At 46.4% G+C, this 25,358-nt stretch overlaps 2 protein-coding genes across 3 annotated transcripts; one reads left to right on the top strand and one right to left on the bottom strand.

Annotated features, from left to right (window-relative positions):
- Window positions 1-373: 373 nt before the first annotated feature.
- On the bottom strand, window positions 374-11,318 carry LOC125538576 (protease Do-like 8, chloroplastic). The gene is made up of 13 exons (XM_048701842.1): window positions 11,082-11,318; window positions 10,736-10,857; window positions 10,505-10,587; window positions 10,311-10,409; window positions 10,050-10,116; window positions 9,817-9,892; window positions 9,630-9,696; window positions 8,630-8,847; window positions 8,012-8,079; window positions 1,595-1,674; window positions 1,025-1,111; window positions 827-934; window positions 374-713 (listed from the first exon to the last, which is right to left on the bottom strand). The coding sequence occupies exons 1-13, from the start codon at window positions 11,213-11,215 to the stop codon at window positions 585-587; spliced, it is 1,338 nt and encodes a 445-aa protein (XP_048557799.1). The 5' UTR covers window positions 11,216-11,318; the 3' UTR covers window positions 374-584.
- Window positions 11,319-17,117: 5,799 nt separating this feature from the next.
- Window positions 17,118-22,215, top strand: LOC125538575 (ATP-dependent RNA helicase SUV3L, mitochondrial). Of its 2 annotated transcripts, XR_007296445.1 has the most exons (3): window positions 17,118-19,379; window positions 19,553-19,663; window positions 21,513-22,215. XR_007296445.1 is itself a non-coding variant. In XM_048701841.1 (2 exons), exons 1-2 carry the CDS (start codon window positions 17,248-17,250, stop codon window positions 21,562-21,564), a joined length of 2,184 nt encoding a protein of 727 aa, XP_048557798.1. In that variant the 5' UTR covers window positions 17,119-17,247; the 3' UTR covers window positions 21,565-22,215. The 2 variants fall into 2 exon arrangements, 1 of the variants encoding a protein (XP_048557798.1); XM_048701841.1 differs by lacking the exon at window positions 19,553-19,663 and having other exon boundaries at window positions 17,119-19,379.
- The last annotated feature ends 3,143 nt before the right edge of the window (window positions 22,216-25,358 follow it).

The following is a 25,358-nucleotide window of genomic DNA, read 5'->3' as shown; positions in this document are numbered from 1 at the left end:
GGATCGCAGATCATAGGGCCCGTGCTTTCGCCTTTGTGTACTTTGGAAGCTTCTCTGTGAAGCAAGGAGGAGGAGGAGGAGCACGGCTCCCCATGTGTGCCAGAAACCAGAGAGGCATCCCCTGCTTTGGCTTGCTGTGCGGCTAGCCGAAGCTCCCGTTGGCCGCCGCTTTATGTTCCCTCCACTCTTCTTTGGCCGCGCTGCTGCCGCCTTGGATTGAGTGGGGCCAGTCCAAAACACAAAGCCCCCGTTCAAAGATCCAAAGCGTCACGCTGTTGCCGCTGGTAGCGACATTTCATTGCCCTTTCGCTTTCTCTTTCCCAAATCCCCCGGTTTAACTTAAAGCGCGCCCCCAAAGAGCGCCATTTCCGTGTGAAATGGTAACATTCCTCATTCATCCACCACGCATGCGCTTGCCCGTTCCGTGGGTTTTTGTTCGGTTACAGACTAGCACATGGCACCATCTTGGTACTAATAACACACAAGGTTTCAAGGAAAACTTCCGACTGATCAAAATCCACGAGGAGGCCATCAGGTTACATTGCACAACTGGGAACGGGAACAAACTCCAGGGGCACAGTACATCAAACGCTTGCGTCTTCCAGCGACAGGGCTATCGGAATTGTCTCAGTGCCTCTTCTGATCGTCAGGGTCACCGTGTCTCCGACCCCGTAGTCGTCTAGAACCCTCAGGAGGTCAGATTTGCCCTTAATCTGCTCCAGAAACGATCATGCGAGTGAGAGGGGGCGAAAGGGTAATAAGCCTGTCTAAATCATATAAACTCTTTAAACATCTAATGAATGCAACTTGATCAGCAAGCACTCACCGGTTTGCCATCCACTGCAACAATGACGTCACCCAGGATAATATTGCCGGCAAAACCCCTGCCTGTAGGAACTAGACCTGCTTTTTCCACGGCGCTGCCCGGGGGAACCTGCAGTGAAGCACAAGTTATGGTGTCAGGGGTTATTTCTGTTTCGGTTTGGCCAACGGAGCAGAGATAGGTAGCAACAGTTCGGCTTACCTTCAGTATAAGAGCACCATCACGGACGTTAAGCTGATACGCAATCGGATCTGGTGCGAATTCCACATTCAGCCCAGCACGTCGAACCTTGAATAAATGGTAAGCATAACTTAGACCAAGATAAAGTACAGAAACTCTTTAAAAAAAGTACAGAAACAAAATACGAGTGTCAGCAACGAACAAATAACCAAATGATCAAATAAGTTTTTTTTTCAATTCATTGCATGAGAATCATTTCTCTGAAAAATGTTTTTCTACTATTTGTAGGACCAAAAAGGCTAAACATTTTCCTCCTAGTACAACAACTTTGTATAAAATATCTGGGATTGTTTAATGCATTTATTCACAATCATGCCTGGACAACTGAAACATAGACAAGTATAGGCGAGCATGGGAACAAGGGAAAAGATTACTGATAAATAACTCTCAACTTCAGGGTGATGTTTGTTGCATGAATGTTATACTTCTCTAAACATATCATCACCATAAGACGACGGATGATTCTAAGGGAATGGTTTTCGAAAAGATATTAAGTTCATGATGTGGCTTTAAGATGTCAAAGCAGCATACCTTTCCAGACTGAATCAACTGAGGAACTATTTTGAGTATAGTTGATGATTGGATAGCAAAACCAACACCGGCGGACGTTCCTGCAACATTAAAGAAACAATGGCATCTCAGACTAAATTAGAAGACCGGTAGAAATGGATAAATGGATGTAGTTCAATCTGAGATATGCACTGCCAAAGTCAACAAAATGAAGTCAATTCATTGGCGGATATTGGGCTTGAGAATAAGTACCCAACAGTAGATATATCAGTTGATTACTACTCGAACAGTTGCTAATAAAAACACCTGGCCTCTAGGATGATGTAACCAACAGTAGATATATCAGTCGATTACTAGCGAAAATACATTCCAATTAGAAGAACAACTTTTTATGGGGTACACTTTCTCTTTGTGGTATTCCACCTCTTGCTTGCTTCTGGTCCAAAGATGAAATCCTTAGTAATAATTGGTTGTATTTGCCCTTTTTGGGAATAATAGCCTCCTCTACTGAAGGAGAGGACAGCTACTAATAAAAACACCTAGCCTCCAGCATATAGCAAGTTGGATGAATGTGTTATGACCGGCCAGGTCTATGGCCGCCGGGGGCCCACTGGGCAGGCTTAAGGCCCAAGTTATCTTAGTTTATTTTCAGATTATGATTATATATACAAGTTGTAAGACTATTTTGAGGATTAAGCAATAAGACTATTCTATTGTCCGGCTCCCAGAGGAGCCGGAACCCTAAACCCTAGCCTCTCCCTCTCCTGCGCCGCCGCCACCCAGCCGCAAGGACGGCGCCTCGCCGCCGGCCGCCGCGTTCTAGCCCACGCCCCGCTCCCTCCTTTCCCTACCACCTACGACCTAGAGGAGCCCGAACCCTAGCTCCTAACACCTTGGTATCAGACAGCTCTGGTTTGACCATGTCATCCTCACCACCATCGCCGTCGCTGCCCGTGACCACCGCCGCCGCGTCAGCGGCCCTCGCCACGGGATCGCTGGTCCTCCCGTCCGCGTCGCTGGACCTCATCCCCGGCGCGTCACCCGGCCAGCCGCCGGCTCCCATCACCACTACGCCGCCGTCGCCATCAACTCTACCGGCCCACTACACCCCGGAGGCCATGGCGGGGGTCCTCAACGACTTGGTCGTCGCGGTCCAGGGCATCCGGCTCTTCCTGGCCAGCCCATACGGACCGCCACAGCCGCCCCCGCCGCCTGCGCCCTCCGGGCCGCCGACGCTCCCGTGGTACTCGGTGCCGGCCGCACTCGCTGGCGGCTACCCGGCACTACAACAGCCGGCCGCTCCAGCGCCGGCCTGGCCACACTGGCCCGCGCCAGCACCCGCGGCATCGGCCGCGTCAGCCCCAACCCCGTGGCCGGTCTGGTCTGCCCCGGCCCCCTCCGCGCCGGCTGCGCCGGCCCCCACGCCGTCTCCACCGCCTACCGCCAGCCTGAGTCAGGGCCCTTCCGGGGGGCTTCCGATCCAGCAGGTGCGGTTTCCACCGTCGCCCTCTCCGATTCCGGCTTGGCTCACCGGAACGTCGCCACCGCCGGTCTACACGGAGGCCGGCGAACCGCCGGTGCCCACGCTACAGTTCGGCGCGCCGTCCTCGGCCCTTCGCATCGACGAACCGGTGGGCACTGGCGCATCGCCCCCGACACCACCTCGCTTTGCCCAGATCGACTTTGCCACGTATGATGGCTCGGAGGACCCTCTTAACTGGTTAAACCAGTGTGATCAGTTCTTCCGGGGGCAGCGCACACCCGCGTCCGAGCGCACTTGGCTCGCGTCATACCACCTCCGGGGTGCCGCCCAGACATGGTACTACGCCCTCGAGCAGGACGAGGGCGGCATGCCCCCCTGGGATCGTTTCCGCGAGCTGTGTCTCCTTCGCTTCGGTCCACCACGGCGCGGCAGCCGCTTGTCCGAGCTGGGCCGCCTACCCTTCACCTCCACGGTCCAGGATTTCGCCAACCGCTTCCAGGCTCTGGCGTGTCACGCACCGGGGGTGACAGCACTACAGCGGGCTGAGCTCTTCGTCGGCGGCCTTCCCGACCACATCCGCGTGGACGTCGAGATGAAGGGACCCCGGGACCTGCAGACGGCCATGTACTACGATCGGGCGTTCGAGCAGCGCGCCCAGGCCTTAACATGGCCCGCACCACCTCGGGGGAGCCGAGTGCCTCCACGACCACCGCCGGCCGCACCAGCTTCTGCAGCCGCCTCACCGACGGCCACTCCGGCCGCAACGCGGCCCTTCCGGCGCCTCTCGCAGGCCGAACAGCTCGAGCGCCGCCGCCTGGGGCTGTGCTTTAACTGTGATGCGCCCTATGCCCCGGGCCATGTCTGCCCGCGCCTCTTCTACTTGGAGACAGTCGACGAGACCGAGGACGCTGCCACCGACGATGGACTCGACGACCCAGCCGCCGCCGAGGTCGCGCAGGCACCCGCGCCCGCGCCGGCTACGGCCCTTGTCGTCTCCCTCCACGCGTTGGCCGGCATCCGCAATGAGCGGACTATGCTTATTCCGGTCACGATCCACAGCGAGACTCTGGTGGCTCTCTTAGACACGGGCTCTACACATAACTTCCTTCCGGAGGCTACTATGCGGCGCCTTGCCCTACAGCCGACGGGGAGGGGAGGGGGGAGCAGCTGCGGGTCACCGTCGCTAATGGCGACCGCCTCCGATGCCATGGGCTCGCTCGGGACGTTCCCATTACTATTGGCGACGAGCACTTCACCATCACATGTGCCGGCATCGACTTGGGCTGCTTCGACTTCATCCTCGACGTCGACTTTTTGCGGACTCTCGGTCCCATCCTTTGGGACTTCGACGTCCTGACGATGACTTTCTAGCGCCTCGGCCGCCGCATCCGGTGGGAGGGCATTGGCAGCACCCCGGCGTCGCCCCCACTCCAGCTAGCCGCGGCCACCACGGAGGCCGAGCATCCGCTGCTGGATCACCTCCTGCAGCAGCACGGTGATCTTTTTGCGGAACCCCAGGGCCTTCCGCCGGCCCGGGTCTACGACCACCGTATTCATCTCCTGTCGGGCTCGGCTCCGGTGGCAGTACGGCCCTACCGGTACCCTCAGTTGCAGAAGGATGAGTTGGAGCGGCAGTGCGCCATCATGCTTGCCGCGGGCATTATCCGTATCTCTACATCACCCTTTACGGCGCCGGTCCTCCTCGTACGTAAGTCGGACGGCACTTGGCGCTTCTGCATCGACTACCGCGCCCTTAATGCTCTCACACTTAAGGATAAGTTTCCTATTCCGGTGGTCGATGAACTCCTGGATGAGCTACATGGTGCGCGCTTCTTCACCAAACTGGACCTCCGGTCGGGGTATCATCAGGTGCGCATGCATCCCGACGACATCGCCAAGACGGCGTTCCGGACCCATCACGGCCACTTCGAGTTCTTGGTGATGCCCTTTGGCCTCGCCAACGCCCCGGCAACATTTCAGGCCTTGATGAACGATGTCCTCCGGCCCTACTTACGTCGGTTTGTGCTCGTTTTCTTTGATGACATTCTTATCTACAGCGCCTCTTGGGCAGAGCACCTCCAGCATGTGGCCATCGTCTTCAACGAGCTTCGGGCGCATCATCTTCATCTTAAGCGCTCGAAGTGCTCGTTCGGGACACCTTCGGTCGCTTACCTCGGCCACGTCATCTCGGCCGAGGGTGTGGCCATGGACGCCGACAAGGTGGCGGCCGTCGCCGCCTGGCCCATTCCGCAGTCTCCGCGGGCTCTTCGCGGCTTCCTTGGTCTTGCCGGGTACTACCGGAAGTTCATCCGGGAGTTTGGCCTTATCGCGGCCCCGCTCACGCGTCTCCTCCGCCGCGACGCCTTCTCTTGGGATACGGAGGCCACTTCAGACGTTCGAGGCCCTCAAGGGGGCCCTCACGACGGGGACCCGTACTGCAGATGCCGGATTTCGACCTCCCCTTCACTTCGACTGCGACGCTTCCGGTGCGGGGTTTGGTGCGGTCCTCCAGGGCGATGGACCCCTCGCTTTCTTCAGCCGCCCCTTTGCCTGCACGCCATCTTAAAGTTGGCGGCGTATGAGCGTGAGCTCATTGGGTTGGTGCAGGCAGTACGCCATTGGCGGCCCTATCTTTGGGGCCGTTCCTTCCGGATCCGCACGGACCACTACAGCCTCAAGTTCATGCTGGATCAGAGGCTCTCGACGGTTCCCCAGCACCAGTGGATCAGTAAACTCTTTGGCTTTGATTTCACCGTCGAGTACCGGCCGGGTCGCCTCAACACCGTCGCCGACCCTGTCTCGGCGTGACGCCGATGTGGACGATGGTGCGGCGGAAGGGGCTGCCTTCTGCATCATCACCGGGCCCTCTTTCGCCCTCTACACCGACATTCGTCGGGCGAACGCTGCCGCGGCCGATGCCCTCCTCCTGCAGCAGCAGCTGGCGGCGGGCGAGCTAGAGGAGCCGTGGCGTCTAGCCGACGGCCTGCTTCTCCACGGGCGCCGCGTCTTCGTTCCGGCCCACGACGCGCCACGCCACCACGCTGATCGTGCCTTGGTCCGCGACTGGGTACGGTCTTGTGTGACGTGCCAGCGCAACAAAACGGAGACACTGCGGCCAGCTGGTAGGCTTCAGCCCTTGGAGGTCCCATCTCAGGTTTGGGCGGACATCTCCATGGACTTCATCGAGGGCCTTCCCAAGGTGGGCGGCAAATCCGTCATTCTCACGGTGGTCGACCGCTTCTCCAAGTATGCTCATTTCATCGCCCTTGGCCATCCATATTCAGCGGCATCTGTCGCACGGGCCTTCTTCGATGGCATTGTCCGTCTCCATGGGTTCCCTTCTTCGATCGTCAGTGATCGAGATCCTGTGTTCACGGGTCATGTATGGCGCGACCTCTTCCAACTGGAAGGCGTGAAGCTCCGCCTGAGTACCGCCTTCCACCCTCAGACAGACGGCCAGTCTGAGATCGTTAACAAGGTGATTGCCATGTATTTGCGTTGTGTTACAGGTGATCGCCCTCGCGCATGGGTGGACTGGCTCTCGTGGGCGGAGTACTGCTACAACACCTCTTACCACTCCGCCCTCCGTGCTACGCCCTTTGAGGTGGTGTATGGCCGGCCGCCCCGCCGATTCTGCCGGTTGATCCAGCCTCGGCGTGGGACCGAGGCAGCCGGGGCTCTTTTGAGGAGCCGTGATGAGATGCTCGTGGAGGTCCAGCAACAACTCCTCCAGGCCCAGCAGTTGGCCAAACGATACTATGATGGCCACCATCGCGAGGCGGAGTTCGCGGTGGGTGATTGGGTCTGGTTGCGTCTACTTCATCGCTCTAACGCAGTCATTGGACCCCCGCGAGGAAGAAGCTCGGTCCTCGCTATGCCGGTCCCTTTGCTATCCTGGAACGCATTGGCAAAGTGGAGTACCGTCTTCAGCTTCCGGCAGGTGCCCGGATCCATGATGTCTTCCATGTCGGGCTGCTCAAGCCTTTCGCGGCGATCCACCCGCGGCACCACCGGCGCTTCCGCCGACTCGCGGACGGGCGTCTCCTTCCTGCACCGGAGAAGGCGCTGAAGGCTCAGCTGCGCGAGGGCTCCTGGTACGTGTTGATTCGGTGGGCTGGACTACCAGAGGAGGACGCTACTTGGGAGCAACGCGAGGAGTTCCGCCAGCACTACCCCGACTTTCAGCTTGAGGACGAGCTGTTTGCGCAGGCGGGGAGAGATGTTATGACCGGCCAGGTCTATGGCCGCGGGGGCCCCACCGGGCAGGCTTAAGGCCCAAGTTATCTTAGTTTATTTTCAGATTATGATTATATATACAAGTTGTAAGACTATTTTGAGGATTAAGCAATAAGACTATTCTATTGCCCGGCTCCCAGAGGAGCCGGAACCCTAAACCCTAGCCTCTCCCTCTCCTGCGCCGCCGCCACCCAGCCGCAAGGACGGCGCCTCGCCGCCGGCCGCCGCGTTCTAGCCCACGCCCCGCTCCCTCCTTTCCCTACCACCTACGACCTAGAGGAGCCCGAACCCTAGCTCCTAACAGAATGCTATGTGAAAACAAAATAAAAATGAATTCTAGTCATGATATTGCCCACTGATCACCTCATCACAAACAAAAGTCATCCAAAACATGCCATCACCGGTAACAGTCAGTACAATGAGCAGAGTAACTTATAAAATGACACTGAATACAGCAAGTAGGTGAGATAAACACCAGTTAAGAACTTAAGATCATGATAGTTGACAGTGATTGTGATTTTACTAATTTTAGATTTAGATATACTCTTTTAAATGGTAACAGGCATAGTGACCGAGATATAGCTCAGCTATAGAAAGCAGAAAAATCTGCAAACGTCTCAAACAAAATCAAATTACAACTAGTTTATGGATTGATAGACCCAATCGTGATCTCACAATGCACTTTTGAATAGTAGATATCAAAATGGAAGTAACCTAACCTGTCTGTGTAAAAATTGCTGTGTTGATACCAATCATGTGCCCTTTCGAATCTAGCAAAGGACCACCACTGCATCGAGATTCATCAGGCTATATGGTTAGTAAAATCCTTTGTAAAACATTCTGGATGATATGTGCTAAGTTCCAGACTATTATGCTATATGATCAGTATGCCAACTACCATAGCAGGAATTTAACTCCAAGTTTATGTGTCCCGTCTTATGAACTCTGATACTGATCACTTACAAAAGAACAACATTTAATACTAGTTTTGTCTGTGTACCAATATAGACCTTTCATGTTTTGCAATTTTTTGTTTAGTAATGTGGTATTGAATAAGAATATAAACACCATAATTGTCAAGTTAGGTGAAACCAGTAACACGTATGCCTAGGAATGTCTAACTGTAAGTGACAGATGATGAAATATAAAGATTTGCCAATCCTCAAAGCAGTATCACTAGCAGTAGTTTCTACTTTCTACACAAGTTCTGAAATCAGAAATGTCCAGGCCTCCCCTGAAATTTTCAGTTCAAAAAAGTTCTGGAATTTGAAATGCAAAATTTGCTATGAATTGCTCCTGATTATACGAAATTTGGTGATTATACCATCTCCACAGACCTGTTCCCAGGGTTAATAGCTGCATCTGTTTGAATCCCACCTCCAATTGTCACTCCAGCTTGACTAAATATATCTCGATTTAAACCACTGATAACACCAACAGTCAGAGTATGGTCAAAACCAAAAGGATTTCCAATTGCTAAGCATTGCTGACCAACTTTTAGAGCTGAGGACTGCCCCACAATAATTGGCTTCAAGATATCTGAAGGGGCGTCCACCTATCACATATGTACATGCCAATATATGAGATTCACAAAGAGAAAATGCTCAGTGGGATGTTTTATGAAGCGAACTATAGAAACAATTTAAGCAACATACATAACTATGATTAACTAAAGATGAACTCGTATCAATAAACTGGCACTGGACATGCTCCAGAACTGGTTTGTGACTGCCTTCTTTTGTACTAACAAGATTAAACATTCTAGCCCTTGCAATGCATGTCCATGAACCAGATGGGGATAGGGTGAGCACAATGTTAGCAGGTTAACATAATCATCTTGGCGCTCTAAAATACCATGGTGACATTCCCAATATAGATGAAACGACAAGACATACAGAACGGCGTGTAATCTCAATCTCCAATATGACTCCGCAATCCTTTGGTCTCATAAGTCAACTCTCATTTTTATATCCATTTCACTGGAATCACGTCATGTCACTCATAACTAAAGAAACAAGATAAACTAGTTGCATGCTATCTATTTAGCATCCAACGGGCAACAGGAAATCGAGGAACAGAAAACAAAACTAATTGACAAGGAGTCATGGTGAAAGTATAAATCATTAAGTGATTTAAGTCTCTACTGACCAACCCCAGTCACTCCCATTTTGAAGTTTGTTCGCTCTCTTTTTTAGCTTTATGTGGCATGAGTATAAATAAATTTCATTAAATAGTTAATTTCAGAATACGGAGGGAGTAGTTCTCTATATAAGAGCATCAGCATTTTTAGTTAAACCATACCCTTGTTCAGAACAGTTAGTCAGAAGAAACTTTTACCTTAAGGACAGCAAGATCTTTAGCGCGGTCTGCACCAATCAATATTCCTTCGAAATTTTTCTGTATCCTTTCAAGCAGATATAGGAGAGTATTTACTGTTAATTGGCACGCATATACAAGGAATAGTAATGCCCCAACAAATTTCATGGAAAATTATACTACCAAGTGCAGTTATATAAGAACTTACCCTTCGGCAGCAAGAATGTTGACACGTGCGACAACTTCACCAAGCTTTGGATTTTTCGAAAGAGCATTGCCAACCACTATAATCATACCAACATCGTGAACACATGCATATATCAAAAGTAAATTCAGTGTACTGTGTACAAGGGAAAAGAGTTGCACTGTAAAGTAGGCATGAGAGGAGTAGGTTGTGTTGTTCATATATGGTAGACATATATAACCATGTGATTGACATACCATGATAATTTGTAACAATATGACCAGACTCATCCCAAACAACTCCAGAACCATTTCCTTCTGGGATCTACAATGAATGTTAAAAACTTTCTTTCAAACAAGAGCTTCTCACATCTTTTGAAATTTTGTGTCATCTAGAAAGTACATAAGCAAAAGATATCCAAGAATAAATCAGCAATTATTAGCCTTCTAGTGTTTCTAGGAGCATACCCAGACACCCTTGGTCTAAACTTACAATATTCAAGCATGCGTGCAGTTTACCTCAACAACCCCTGTTACATTGAGCTGGGGGCGCAGTGTCGCATCAAAAATGTTGACCACTGAGTAAGTATTTGTTTCAAAAAGCTCTGCGATCCGTTTCTGTTGCACAGGCAGCAAAATTCAAAGAAATGTAAATATGTTGTGAGAACAAGTAAATAGGGTAAGGTTGATTCAACAGAGTACTGAGTAGCGACCTCGGTTGGAAACAATGGACCAGATGGAAATATCTTTGGAGTAACATCCTCAATTTTGACGGTTGGATCGCCCAAAGCAAGTGCTGTGATAATAATAAGAACATACCAAGTTATAGAAAGTTCACAGACACAATAAACCGACACTGTTACAGGAGTAAAATAATCCGGTACATGAAAAGACATGGGATTAATTTCTATTAACACCTAATTACCATGTCACCTAGTCCGAACCTGATAAGTACCTTGAAGAATGTAAGCAAAGGCAAAAGGCCGAAAATGCAAGAATCTTCCTCTTTGACGCAAACAGCAGTGTTTTGCTTGAGATTTCAGAAAGTTCACATGTTTCCCTTAACCTGGACGAAAATTCACACACATATTAGCAGTTGCGTTGTTTATTAGAAGTTCAGCTCAAGTATACTGTTTGTTAGAAGCTACAGACAGTGATAATTTTCCGGGAAAAAAACTCTGAGTTATGATACGGAATATGGATGGAATTATCTAATCTGACTGCATGATTGTGCTCTTGACAACAGCGTAGTCCGAAAATTTGCAGAAATGCAGCGAGAGGTGCGCTCACCTCGGAGGCGTTCCTTCCACGTTGCGGTCTGCGGAGGCGATGCAGTCGACAACCACTCTCCGGCGGCCGAAGCGCCTTCCAGGAGCACGAGCTGCGGCCGCTGCAGCGGGCGCGGCGCAGGCGAGGCAGTGCATCCGATAAATGGGGGGAGTCTGTAGTCCGGGCCAAGCGTGTGGCGTGGTAGAGTTCAGACCATGGTGATATGTGGGGAATTTGCGGTTGGAGAAAGGACGACGTTTCACATTCAAGTCCACGGCGTATGTTGTTATTGCATATCTGGAGGCATCACACAAGGTCAGCTAAATTCTAAGTTTATCTCTCTTTATTTCTTACGAAAAGGATCAAATCTGTTATAAACTTCACCGGAAGCACAAAGCATCTTAAACATAATAAAAATTACATCAAGATTTCGAGATCACCAAGCGACCACTATTGTCGTCAGAACAAGCCCCTGACGCGCCGATGTCGTCACTTTCCTACCAGAGTCGGCTTGACCTTGTCAATGACAACGGGAATTCTAAATTTTTCTCGGTTCCATACTTCCATATTTATACTTGCGAGATAGTTACACTTTGGATTCCCCCGAAATAAGGTTACAATTTGAAGCACATTCTTTTTTTTTCTTTTTGTCATTTGTTTTGGCGCTCTCGCCGCTGCCGCCCTTCGCTTTGTTCTATCATGCCTTGATTCTCACTCACTCATGTTTGACCATATAGGGCATGTATTTACTTATATGTCTCTAACAATGGAATGATTGATGTTTCTTAATCCAGCATAACAGCATCATATCTCACCTCATACCACCCTTGCTTCTTACTTCCACGTGCCCTGACTAGAAGGGCCAGGGTTTGCGAACATTAACCGATGACTCGAATCCGTCCACTACGCGGATACACATCATCAACGAATACAAGACAAGTATGTCACCATATGTGTTAGGTTCAGTCGCATTTGAGGAGCACCAGGTAGTCTATACCGACTCGGATTCCTTGTAACCCTAGCCTTGTCCACCTATATAATACGGGCTATGACATATGATCGTTATATTTTCATAGCCAGCTTAGGTCCAATATCATTGTAAAACCAAACATGCTTGCACAAAACCCTAACTTTATACGAGGCAACCATCAATGCAAGTCACAAAGGTAAGTAGAGTATTACCTCCCTCAGAGGGCATGGGCCTAGGCATATCTTCATCTCGTGTGTATCCCTCTAAATTCTTCGTGCGTACATCACCCCATGTTCATTATTGCCATAAAAAGACAAACATAGTGTGGTCAGGCTAGACCTACATTACATTGAATATGCGCCAGAGAAAGACATGATGTGGCGAGCAATTATATATAAGTGTGAGCTTCATGCCATTTTGACAAACAAGTGGAACCAATATAGCAGGACCATGTCAATCTACTGAAAACATGATTCAAAGTGAAATTGATGGTCTATAATGTGGTTCAAAGTTTTACAGAAGCTAAATATGATTTAAGTGTCACCGTGTCATAGGTACATGGTTCATGCTGAAATGAACTCTTAAATTCATTTCATACATCACTAGATTACTTGTAACGGTGTTTGTGAGGAAATTTCACTCTGCTTGTCATGATCCAAGATTCTTTTTTTACTCACATTGTGTTCTTTAAGTGAATCGTTAAACATATCCCCCCAACTATGGCCTGATAAAATTGTCAAAAGAAATTGTACAAAAAAAGTATACAATAATAACACACACACACACCATAATTTTTAAGAATAAACTTAAAAGCCTTTGAACCATAACAAGAAAACAAAATATAGTTGAGGAAGTGGATTTGCAGCGGCACCGCCTTGGATTCAAGTCTCACCGTGTGATTTTGACACTTACTCCCTCCGTCCGGGTTTATTAGGCCCGAAGACAAGATCGACAGGACCAGGAAACCTAGTAACTGGCCTTGATTAAGGTGAAAATTCCCAGTGTTTAATTGTGACGTACGTTTCGATAGCCATGTAATTTAATGCACACTCTAAGTAATCCAGCCAGCAGCCCAGAGTTCACGCGCATGCTGATTCATGGTCGCTAGCATGGCCAATCTGAAGACTAGGAGAAGCGCATGCGTCTGTTTAGGTCGCTGCATGCAATGTGCTACTCCCTCCGTTCCCAAATATTTGTTTTTCTAAAGATTTCAACAAATGATTACATACGGAGCAAAATGAGTGAATCTATAGTCTAAAATATGTCTACATGCATCCGTATGTTGTGTCCATTTAAAATGCCTAGAAAGACAAGTATTTGGGAACGGAGGGAGTAGTTAATTTCTCTCGGTCCTCTGGAACTGAATGAGTTTGATTCCAAGAAAATTAATTAGAAGGGCCTTATAAATTGGGACGTACTATTGTGGCTGAGAGGCCTAATAAACCCGGACAGAGGGAGTAATGCGTAACTTAAATGTTTATCATAAAAAAAATGTTTGCAAAAAATTACATTTTTAATGAATCCAAAAATGAATAATTTTTATTTCTAAAAAATAATGCCAAATAAGGAAACCAGGAATAAAAGTGATATTTTGCCCTTTTACTATTTTCAGGTTTGGTATCTAAAACTGTTTTACTTTTAGATATCACGATTTATTCATTTTTGAAATTTTTAGATGTCTTGCTATAATTAGTAGATTTGTTTTTTCAGGGTAGACCGGTAGATGCTTTAGTTTTGAGCAAGTTATTTTTAGGGTAAATCAATCATCACATTCTCCGCGCAGTCAGCGCCCCGCGACGTGGGTTGAATTTATATTGTGTTTGAACTTTGAAATCAAATCTCTAGCCTTGTGGCAACGCGTGAAGTATCTCTAGTAAAAGTTACATTTTGCCCTTTTACAGTTTTTTCAGGTTTGGTACCCAAAATAGTTTTACTCTTAGATATCACTAGTAAGCATGCACGTGCAACACACGTCTCAAACGTAAAACAGGTGAATTCACATAATATAAAAAAAATAAATGTTTTTAAAAATATAAATCAAATGGATACATAATGTTTGATGTCGCTCAAATTGTATTTTCAAAAGCAAGACAAAATAGTGGTTATGTTGCTGCATAGAGTAATAGCAGGAAAATATTCTCATTTAAATAAAATCAGCAATTATTTATTAATGCAGTAATATAGGCATGTAGTATAGTCTTCTCTTCAAGTGTAGCCAGGAAAAAAAAAGTATAAACTGCCTTACGGTGCAATCATATTGTTCAAGATGCTTAATTCTCGAATCTTATTTTATTCTACTAATCTGCATAGCAAAATATATATTTGTATTAATTTGGATCAAATTATATATATTTTTTGGTTGTGTGGACTGCCAAAAGTATATAGCTACCTACTATGGATAATAGGAAATAGAAGATGATATGTGACTACAATGACTTCTATATGAAATAAAGATGATTTACAAGAACTAATTGAAATGTAAAAAGGCTAAAAGAAATCCAATAATTATCATGATAGAAAATATTTATCTGGTTTTGTATGTGTTTATGCGTTGGCAACCATACTAACTTACAATGATGTAAGACGCTTTGTACGTATAGAAACTGAAATGAGTTATGAAGAAAAATAAAGATCGAAGGAAAAGTATTCTAGAGTATTTGTCAAGCTTAACCTTATCAAGCTTTCAGGTCAGCTTCTAAATTACAAAAAAAATGATGAATCCTCAAATAAGAAAGAGCCAATAATTTGGAACATGCTACAAAACTGATGAAGATAGAAAGCATTCATCCTCTTTTTCCTTGTCGTAAGGAGTAGCTTCAGCATACATTTGTAACAGTGTAATACCTGATCCGAAAAAAGTTGTTCATTATTATTATTGGAGGAAAGAGGTGCGCAGACAAAGAAAGAGAGGCGGTGCAAATAAGGCCTTAAACAACATGTCTTCAAGTTTGATGATTGCAGATATGTTGGATCATTCGAAACTGTACAAGTATATAAGAATAAATATATATGCCAAAATAGCGAAAGGTATTTGGTTTCTCTGTCATGAAACAAAATAAATCCGACTGAGTACAATTTATATGATTTCTCTGTACCAATATACGGCAGCTGTATTAGGACAGATCATTTGAAGGATCTATTTATTGGAACTCAGCCGGATTAGTTTCTTCATTGGATCCTTCTGTATGGTAAAATTCTCTTTATTGGAACGCAGTAGAGATTGTATAACTTTACAGAACAGCGAGACATATTCTCTAACAACAGTTACGGAGTCATGTGACCCGTTTTAGATGTATAGAATCATGTAACTGAAATAGTAGTACATCTTCAATATCTTGCCTCCTACTGAATCTTACATAATTTACTGGATTGCTATGCAATTATGTTAAAGTGACGCGTGTAAAGTTTTCTCTAAGAATGAATCATATATTATGATTTCCAATCTATCCCTGGAGATAGTGCCTAGGCAGGTACAACCCACCTTAATTCCAGGTAAAGCAACGTCATACGTAAAACACACACTGATCAAATAGCACAAATAAGGCAATTCTAATCAAGGGGATGGCGTTACCTCTTGATACGGTCCAGTTTAATGCATATGGTGGTACGAAGTAAAGCCCAAGGAAGCCGACATGAACATGAGAAGTAATTATGGGAAATAGACTCTGCATTTTGACTTCTTTAGTATCCCTCTTGATTCTACTTTGTAAGACAAGATTGTTGCATTTTTATGTACGTGCCATATATAATTACACATTTTCAGTAATAATCCCAAATCTATAATTCTAGATTGCTTGAAGCCCCGCGATTCTTATAATATGTAATGCACGTGCACCCACTGAACAGACACTTTGTCGACGTGGGTGCTGCGAGCGGAGCTGAAGTCAACGCGGATGCCGATGGTTGCCGGAGAGCATGCCCTGAACGTGTATGGAGTCGTCGCAGTAGCGGCAGAAGAGCGGCTTGCCTCCAGGCAGAAGACATGGCGATAGCACGTGTGTTCCCGGAGGAAGACGAAGCTCCTCGCACTTCCCCCATCGTGGTTAGCGTGCATGATGGCGGCAGGCGGCTCGCGATTAGCTTCCTAATAGGATGGATGCGTCCGAGATAAGTTTTTTAATAGGATGGATTTGTCCGAGATTAGTTTCCTAATAGGATGAATGCACTCTAATTTAGTTTCCTAGAATAGGATGCACACGTGATTATTAGTTTCCTAATTGCTCAGGCGTGGAGTTTTATATTTTCCTCCATGGTGGAGTACGGTCAGTAAATGTAAATTGCTAAGTGCACACAGAAAATGGTTTAGGTTAAGGCTAACCGTTAGATTGATTTTAGTGGGCCTAATCATGCAGTGATATTGGATTTGTGTATGCTTTGTGGGGTGTGCTTAAAGAAGTTCTTGTTTGATTGTTTAATAGTAGTATAGATAGGATGCACACGTGATTATTAGTTTCCTAATTGCTCAGGTGTGGAGTTTCATATTTTCCTCCACGGCGGAGTACAATCAGTAAATGTAAATTGCTAAGTGCACATAAAAAATGATTTAGGTTAAGGCTAACCGTTAGATTGATTTTAGTGGGCCTAATCGTGCGGTGATATTGGATTTATGTACGTTTTGTGGGGTGTGCTTAAAGAAGTTCTTGTTTGATTGTTTAATAGTAGTATAGATATAGATAATTGCTCAGGCGTGGAGTTTCATATTTTCCTCCACGGTGGAGTACGGTCAGTCAATGTAAATTGCTAAGTGCACGCAGAAAATGGTTTAGGTTAAGGCTAACCGTTAGATTGATTTTAGTGAGCCTAATCGTGCAGTGATACTGAATTTGTGTACGCTTGATGGGGTGTGTTTAAAGAAGTTCTTGTTTGATTGTTTAATAGTAGTATAGAAGTATAGATATAGAAGTATAGATGATTTTATTTATTTTTTACTTTTTAGATGTCTTGCTATAATCAGTTGATTCGTTTTTAGGGTAAATGTTTTCTTTCCGAGCAAGTTATTATTTTAGGGTTAACAATCGTCACATTCTCCACGCAGTCAGCGCCCCGCGAGGCCGCGACGTGGTCCGTTTGAGCCACCTATCTCCCCGCCGTCCGCTCGTAGCCCACTTTGGCCCAGGATCCCGACAAGGGCCGCCCGTCTGTCGCGCGCCGCCTCCCCTCTTCCCCTCTTCCACCCCATGCCGCCGGCCGCCGCCGTCTCGTAACCCAAACGGACCCATGGCCGCCGCCATCGCTGCCTCGCTTATCCGCCGCACCACCTCATCGCCGTACCGCCGACTTCTCCTCCCCACCTTCTCGCACCTCCACCGCCCTGCCCCCCAATCTCCATCCCCATGGCCCCCATCCCAACATCGCTTCCTCTCGTCTGACGCAACCGACGACCCTGATCGGAAGCTGCCTCCGCTGGACCCGAAGCAACTGTGGCGCGAGCTCTCCACCGCCGAGCCTGCGACGGGCTCGTCGCGCCTCCCCAAGGCCACGTGGGACGACGTGGTGGCCCTCACCCGCCGCTTCGCCAAGGATCCCGCCATTGCCGACCAGGCCCTCGCGCTCTACATCCCCTCCTCAGAGTTTCCCACGTATGCTCGGCACTTCCGCCACTTCATCCCTGCGCGCCTCTCCCAAGAATCCGCCGAGCGGCTCCTTTCTCTCCCGGGCGAGGGCGCGCACGCCCTCCTCCTCCCGGCCTTCGCCGAGTACTGCCTCAACTACCATGCGGATCAGTTGAGGCAGAACAAGTCCGTCATGGCTGCGGCCGACCTCACGGCGCCGCACACCTGGTACCCCTTCGCCCGCGCCATGCGCCGGCGGGTGGTGTACCATTGCGGGCCCACCAACAGCGGCAAGACGCACAACGCACTCGCACGCTTCAGCGCCGCCAAGTCCGGTGTGTACTGCAGCCCGCTCCGGCTCCTCGCCATGGAGGTATTCGACAAGGTCAATGCACTCGGTGTCTACTGCACCCTCCGCACTGGCCAAGAGATAAAGGAAGTTCCCTTCTCCAACCATGTTGCTTGCACTATTGAGATGCTGTCCACGGAGGAGCTCTACGAAGTCGCCGTGGTTGATGAGATACAGATGATGGCTGACCCTGTCAGGGGCTATGCGTGGTCACGTGCTGTTCTTGGGATCAAGGCAGATGAGATACATCTCTGTGGTGACCCTAGTGTGCTCAAGATTGTTCGTAAGGTCTGCGCAGATACTGGAGATGATTTGGAGGTGCATCAGTATGAGCGGTTCAAGCCACTTGTTGTCGAGGCCAAGTCGCTACTTGGAGACCTCAAGAATGTTCGCTCTGGTGATTGCGTTGTTGCCTTCTCACGCAGAGAGATATTTGAGGTGAAGCTGGCAATTGAGAAGTTTACGAAGCACAAGTGTTGCGTCATATATGGAGCTTTGCCACCGGAGACAAGGCGCCAGCAAGCAACATTGTTCAACGAACAGGATAATGAGTATGATGTTCTTGTAGCGAGTGATGCGGTCGGTATGGGTCTGAACCTTAACATTAGGAGGGTTGTGTTCTATAGCTTGTCCAAGTACAACGGGGACAAGATGGTACCTGTTGCTGCTTCACAGGTAAAGCAGATAGCTGGGCGTGCTGGTCGGAGGGGAAGTGTTTATCCAGATGGACTCACAACCACTTTCTTGTTGGATGATTTGGATTATTTAATTCAGTGCCTGCAACAGCCGTTTGAGGAGGCACAAAAAATCGGTCTTTTTCCTTGCTTCGAACAAGTGGAAATGTTTGCCAGTCAGTTCCCCAACCTCACTTTCACTGACTTGTTGGATAAGTTCCGTGACAATTGCCGCATCGACAAGACATACTTCATGTGCCAGCAGGATAGTATCAAGAAGGTTGCTAATATGCTCGAGAGGGTCCAGGGTCTCTCCCTCAAGGATCGCTACAATTTTTGTTTCGCGCCAGTTAATATAAGGGATCCGAAAGCCATGTACCATCTTCTGAGATTTGCTACTCATTATAGCCAGAGCCGTCGTGTTAGCATTGCGATGGGAATGCCGAAGGGTTCGGCAAGGAATGACACTGAACTGCTGGATCTCGAGACGAAGCACCAAGTCCTGTCGATGTATTTGTGGCTGTCACACCATTTTGAGGAAGATAACTTTCCTCATGTGCAGAAAGCTGAGGAAATGGCAACGAATATTGCTGATTTGCTTGGCAAGTCACTTGCCAAGGCATCCTGGAAGCCTGAATCAAGACAACAAGCAAAGCAGAGGCGAGAAGAAATAGAGAGTGACAGCAATGCTGAACAGGCGTCAGATAATGATGCAAAGAATGTTTCCAAAGTTGGTTATGAAAGGACGAGGTCGCTTCCTAAAACATTTCCAAGGTAATATAGCTCTAGCCCACATCTTTTCACACATATGGTGATCGTTCGTGGAGATAATTTTTTTTCTTGTCATGTAGTAGATGTCATTTTTATTTGCTTTTCTTGTATCAAAAAAACTTGTCTTTCTGATAAATAGAGGCTAATAATGAAGAATCCCATGCCACCTAATGCAGTTAAGTTATACTATGGAATTTATTCGGCTTCACTTTGGGTCAGAAGAAACATGAGAGAACACTATGCTTTAATTCCATACAACAGCTGGCAACTGAGTTTGTGAACTCTAGGTATTCCCGTTCTTCATTTGTTCAAGTAACTACAATCCCAATGCCAACTTATAATAATTCAAGTAATCCTAAACTCAACTTCCAGTTGGCAAAATCAATCTCTTCAAAATGGATTTGAGATAATAGTTTTAAGTTGAATTTATATTGCTTAAAACGTTAAATTGTTCCTGATTTGTGTATCTAATAGTAAACTATCAAATATTACCTGAAGTTCCGAACATGTAAATCTTGGGTTGTTTCTTAGCTAACTTTCTTGTTCGCTGGCATATCACCTCATCCTGATCCTGGTATCCTATTTAGCTGGATATTATTCTAGTTAGCTTTGTGATTTGCTTGGAGCATGTATTTCTTGAACATTTTTATGATCCTTTCATTTGAAGTTGATTTGGGCATCTTGGCAAAAAGAAAAGTGTTTGGGGCTGTTTGGTTCCCAGCCACAGTTTGCCAAGCCAAAATTTGGCAGCCACAGTTTAGTTGGCATGTGTTTGGTTTTTGCCACACTTTGGCTTGCCACACTTTATTGCCCATATGGCCCATTTGTCATAGAGACAATTTTTTTGCCAACTTTTGCCAAAGTTTGGCGTCCAATTTCACAGCCACACTTGTGTGGCTTGCCATACTTGTGTGGCTAGCCACACTTTGGCTTGGCCACACTAGTATCCAACCAAACAGACCCAAATTATTTCTTCAAATACATGAGTTTGCCAGAATTATGTTACCAATAATCAGGAGTTCATTTTGGTAAAATGTGCCTTTTTGAGGAAGGACTGTTATCATAGAAGGATTTGTGTGGACCTGTAGAATAAAAAAACTTCAGAACACCAGAAGAGATACGCAAATCACTGTCATTACAAAATTACCAGAGCAAATAAGGTGTAGATTTTCATGAACCTATAACCTTATGTGTTTTCGGACTTAGTTTGGAGTGGGAATGGGAATGGTAATTGTGTGTTATGTCTGTGAGTACCTACCTGAAACAGCTGCAGCATTTAAGTTCAGACTGAAAATCTCATGCTTGTGTACATGTTGCCGAACCCCAAGTTGCTCTGACACTAAATATGCAGAGTATGACAGTGAATCTGTAGGAAGGTGCCAGATGATATACTCCCTCCGTCCCAAAATTCTTGTCTGAGATTTATCTAAATACGGATGTATCTAATACTAAAATGTGACTTGATACATCCGTATTTAGACAAATCTAAGACAAGAATTTTGGGACGGAAGGAGTATTATCATCTGGCAAGAAGCTGTTCACCACCAGAAAATATTCATCTCCAGTGTATGGTGTATATGTTAAATTAAGGGCATTTAACATATTGATATTCTGTTTTGGCTAACATCTATTGCTTTTGGCAATGTCATGTTGAACAAAATAGTTGTTCGTCAATTTCTTCCATAGCTAAGTATCGGCCGTAAGTTTTGAGTCAACTGATGGAACATATGGCTTAATATTTTTATTCTTGTTTTTGTTTCCGTACAAGGTTACATGCCCATTATGCATTTTTTGCTGTTAGGCAAACTAAATTTCAGAATATTTTTCTCGGTATGATTTATGTGACGCTATCTTTGTTTATATGTTTTCCTCATTTCGAGAATTGAGTTACCGAGCCATATAGTCCAGATTTGATATACTGCAGCATGGCTTTTCATCTTGGATGAGTGCTTCTGAAGATTATATTCAGTTACATTGCCTGATCTTTTGAGTTACACAGAAATTTTCAAACAATTCCTAAAAGTGTACTTTCTGGTACAATAGTTGATTTGGGCATGTTTGAAAAGTTTACATAGCAAAACATATTTAACTAAGATAATTCTGGATGTACTTATGATGTATTGTTTCCTCCTGAAGGACAAGACATGGTCAGCCCAGCCATAATTCTTCTTTGAACCTTCTGGCCTGATTGTGGGGTTGGCTATACCCAATTGAATGCTAGAGAAGAACCTGTTGAGCCAAGCTGCGACGCCTCTTCAACCCCCAAATCTGGTGCTTACATGTCACATCTATTGCTATTCTTCCAGTTTTGGTGTATGCCAGCTATGTTGTGCTGGCATGTTGCGCTGAAGCCAGCCAGAGGTGCGCCATGACATTTGCATCAACTGGCGGCTATTTTATTGGCACCAGAAGAGATAGCTGCTGAGTAATGATGTTGTGCAATGCTAGATTGCATGCTGAATAAGGATCTTTAAGTTATCAGAAACAAACTGGTTTTTTGCTGACATGCTACACCAGTATGCGGGTAATAAGCAAACGTGGAGATTTTCAAGGTTTTCATAGATCATTCCTAAGATGTCTTAGATAATTTAGTGTGATTGTCAAACTTGACTGTAATATGTAGAGAGGATAGCAGAGATGTATTATATGCCACTTTCGGGATGTTCTCGCGTTGGTGCAACTGCAGATAGGAGCTTTCTGGTTCCCCGATCGGATGTCAGATGCTAAGTAGACAAAATGTGTAACTTATTTCCACAGTGGCTGCCGTGCGTCGATGTTGGAATCATTTATCTCGATTTGGGATACGAATGACACTGGATCCAGATCTATCTTGCTTGTAGATGAGCCCTGTTAGGGTATGAGCATTCTGATCCGTCCAGTCTTGACTGAGATAATAGTACTGCGGAGTACGGAGCCATCTGGGATGAAGGAATTTACATGCGTTTTGAAGGATTCTCGTGGAAAAATATTTTTGTGTCTTGCATTAACACCCTTCAAATTTCTGCACTGCACGTCTATATGAAGAAATCTAGTGTCAGGGGTGTGTTTGTTTAGGCTGCAACTTCTCCCGCTGCTAGCTGCGGTTGAAAGGTTGGAGATGAGGTGCTATCGTTTAGTAGTCATGCTGTAGCAGCTACGGCTGAAGCTGAAATATACTGAAATGACAATAACACCCTCTGTTGTTTTGTAGATTAGGTTTAAGAGTTGGTGTTAAAGCAAATGAGTTTTGTCTGTCGTAGAACTGAAAAATACATGACATTTCAATCAATTCTTTTTTCTCCTTTTCCTGTGTTTCAAAGAGCCTTCTATTCGGTGAATGCACTCTAGCGAGGGAGTGTTCTTCTATTGCCCCCTGCTCCTGCTTTTAACATCTACGAGCTGTCACGCCAGCCCACGGCTTGTCCTCCACTCTTGGAGCCCCTGTCGTCCATAGTAACATTTAACGTGTGAGGCTACGACCGTTGTCGCCAAAGTTAACAATGCTAGAGACTACAAAAAAATGTAAAAATGCTAGAGGTTACAAATCCAAGGGGACGGAGAGAAACCAGTAGGCACAGACATTAGTATGGAAGGCACTCCGGAACCAGATTTCGTTGCTTGGAGTTACACGAAAAATGATATGTTTTCGGTTCGGACTGCTTGTTTTGTGGAATGAGACAATCGGTATGGAAGTAAACAAAGACATTTCAATGGGATGGGACGAACCACAATTAACCCTATTTGAAGCAAGGTATGGAAATTATCTTGTTCGACAAAGGTCAAGATATTTATCTACGCTACATGGCACACTTTCATGTCGTGTTACGCTCGCAAACAGACATGAAAATTTTGCCCATTTGTCCTACTTACTCTGCTGGTTCAAAAGATACAAAGCACATGCTATTTCTCTGTAATAAAGCAAAGGTGGTTTGGAAAAGGCCGGGGATGGATGTCATTATTGATAAAGCCCGTGAGGTTGATCTTGCTAGAGAGGTGGTGTTGGAGTGTTTACCTCTTCTACCAGACCAAGAATTGTGGATTACAGGACAATGTGTGTGAAATGATTGCTATCTTAGCCTGGTATCTATGATGGGAAATACGAAAATTGGTGCATAATGAGATAGCTCATAACGTGTATCAGATCTGTGTGGGGATACTAGCCCTTATGGCAAACTTCGTTACCACCTCGTCTCCAAAGGCCACTATGAAGGGGGGGGGCTTGCCCTCCAATGGGCTTTGTGAAACTTAATGTGTTGATGCTTCACCATGACTTGCTTAGGGGTATAATGGGGGTAGTCCTTACATGCGACAAAGGCAGATTTATCGCTGAGGGGAATGGGAAGATAGACTACTGCGCGGATATCTTGTGATGGCTGAAGCCTTGGCTCCCAAATTCAGCTTATCACTGGCGCAGTGGCCGGGATGTATTCGTCTTATTATTAATTCGGATAATCTGGAGGTGATTGGGATCATGAAGGATGGAGGACGGTCGACAGATGCGGGGGCGGCAATCTTCAGTGATTTGTTTTCATTATGTGTGTGATTTCATTATTACTAGGTTCAAACATTGTAATAGAGAAGCAAATAAAGTGGCTCACGAGCTAGCTAGGTTTGATGAATCTTTAAATGAAATTGTAACGATCCTCACAAATGATGTATTGGTTATTTCTAATGAATAAAGTTTCCAAATTTATTTTTAAAAAAAGTAGGCATGGACATGTTTTGATCTTAGAGCATCTCCAACAGATGAGCAAAAATAGCAACAATGCCCAAAAAACTGTCATTTGGGTCACTTTGGGCAAGAAAAACGTCTCCAGTAGATACCCTACATCTATATGGTGCCTAAATTTTTTAACATCATGCTCAAACTTTTGCGATAAGCGTCACCTCTAGTTGCTGCCGCAAAACCAAACCGCCCGCTGAAACTTCCCACCGTCGAATCGCCTTCCACCCACGACCGTTGCCGACCATAGATTTCACATGGAAGGCACGTTCGATGCGACCCCGATGCTGGCGGCCTCCCCGTCGGACCTGTAGCCCTCCCTCTAGTGGTTTCCGCATGTGGTGGCACCAAGCCGAAGGTTGTCCGCCACCAAGGGCTTGTGACACCATGAACTGCAGTCGATAGGGATGCGCGTATGGACCACACAGTCGCCGCCAAGGCTCCCCTGCAATTGAAGAAGGCCGTTGCGGGGTCCATTGACCATGGATGTTGCCTGCACGAAGAAGAAGGTTGCCTCGACGCCATTGGTCCCTTCCATGGGGCAGTGGCTCCCTCGGCACCACCTAGGGCCTCTTACCCGTCCTTCCCTCTACCGCACGAGTATGAGCCGACGTCTCCTGCTGCCGCCGCCAGCGTCCCCAACGTGTTTGGTGAAATGATCAGGAGGTAAAAAGATCATTTCTCTGCTTTTTTATTCTTTGTCATGGCATTTTACATTGTGTATACAATGGTAATGTAACATGTGTGTATTTTCTTCAATTTTTTTGAATATTTACTGTGAGGCAAAGCCCCACAGCCCTTTATTAAAAAGAAATAACTGTACAAAAGTACATAAGGAATATATACAAGAGCTAAGAAACTAGACTAGAAAACTAAAGAACTAGAGTACATCAACCTACCTGGACTAATTAGACTAAAGAGTTTATCCAAGCTTTAAGCTTGATGCTACTATCCTCCTTAAGCCTATGAGATAGAAGTGTGAGATCATGTACAAAGTTAGACCTCCAAGCAGCAAAAGTAGCTCTCTCCCCTCTAAAAGTTCTTCCATTCCTGAGGATCCAAATGTTCCAGGCAGCTGTCAACATAACTTCAAAGAAGAAAGTATGTCTGAAACTTGATCTAGCATGTTGGATACATTGCAACATTTCTGGCCCTCTTGACCAATCGATAGAAAGATAGTTCCAGACCCTCCGACTGAAATTGCAGTTGAAGAACAAATGCAGCCTATCATCATATGAGAATTCCTGACAGATAACACAAAGATTATCATCCAAAGGGGG

This window comes from Triticum urartu, chromosome 2 (assembly GCF_003073215.2).
Source record: "Triticum urartu cultivar G1812 chromosome 2, Tu2.1, whole genome shotgun sequence".
NCBI classification, from domain to species: Eukaryota; Viridiplantae; Streptophyta; class Magnoliopsida; order Poales; family Poaceae; genus Triticum; species Triticum urartu.
The sequence above is the reverse complement of the archived record's forward strand: the minus strand, read 5'-3'. Positions and strand labels throughout refer to the sequence as shown.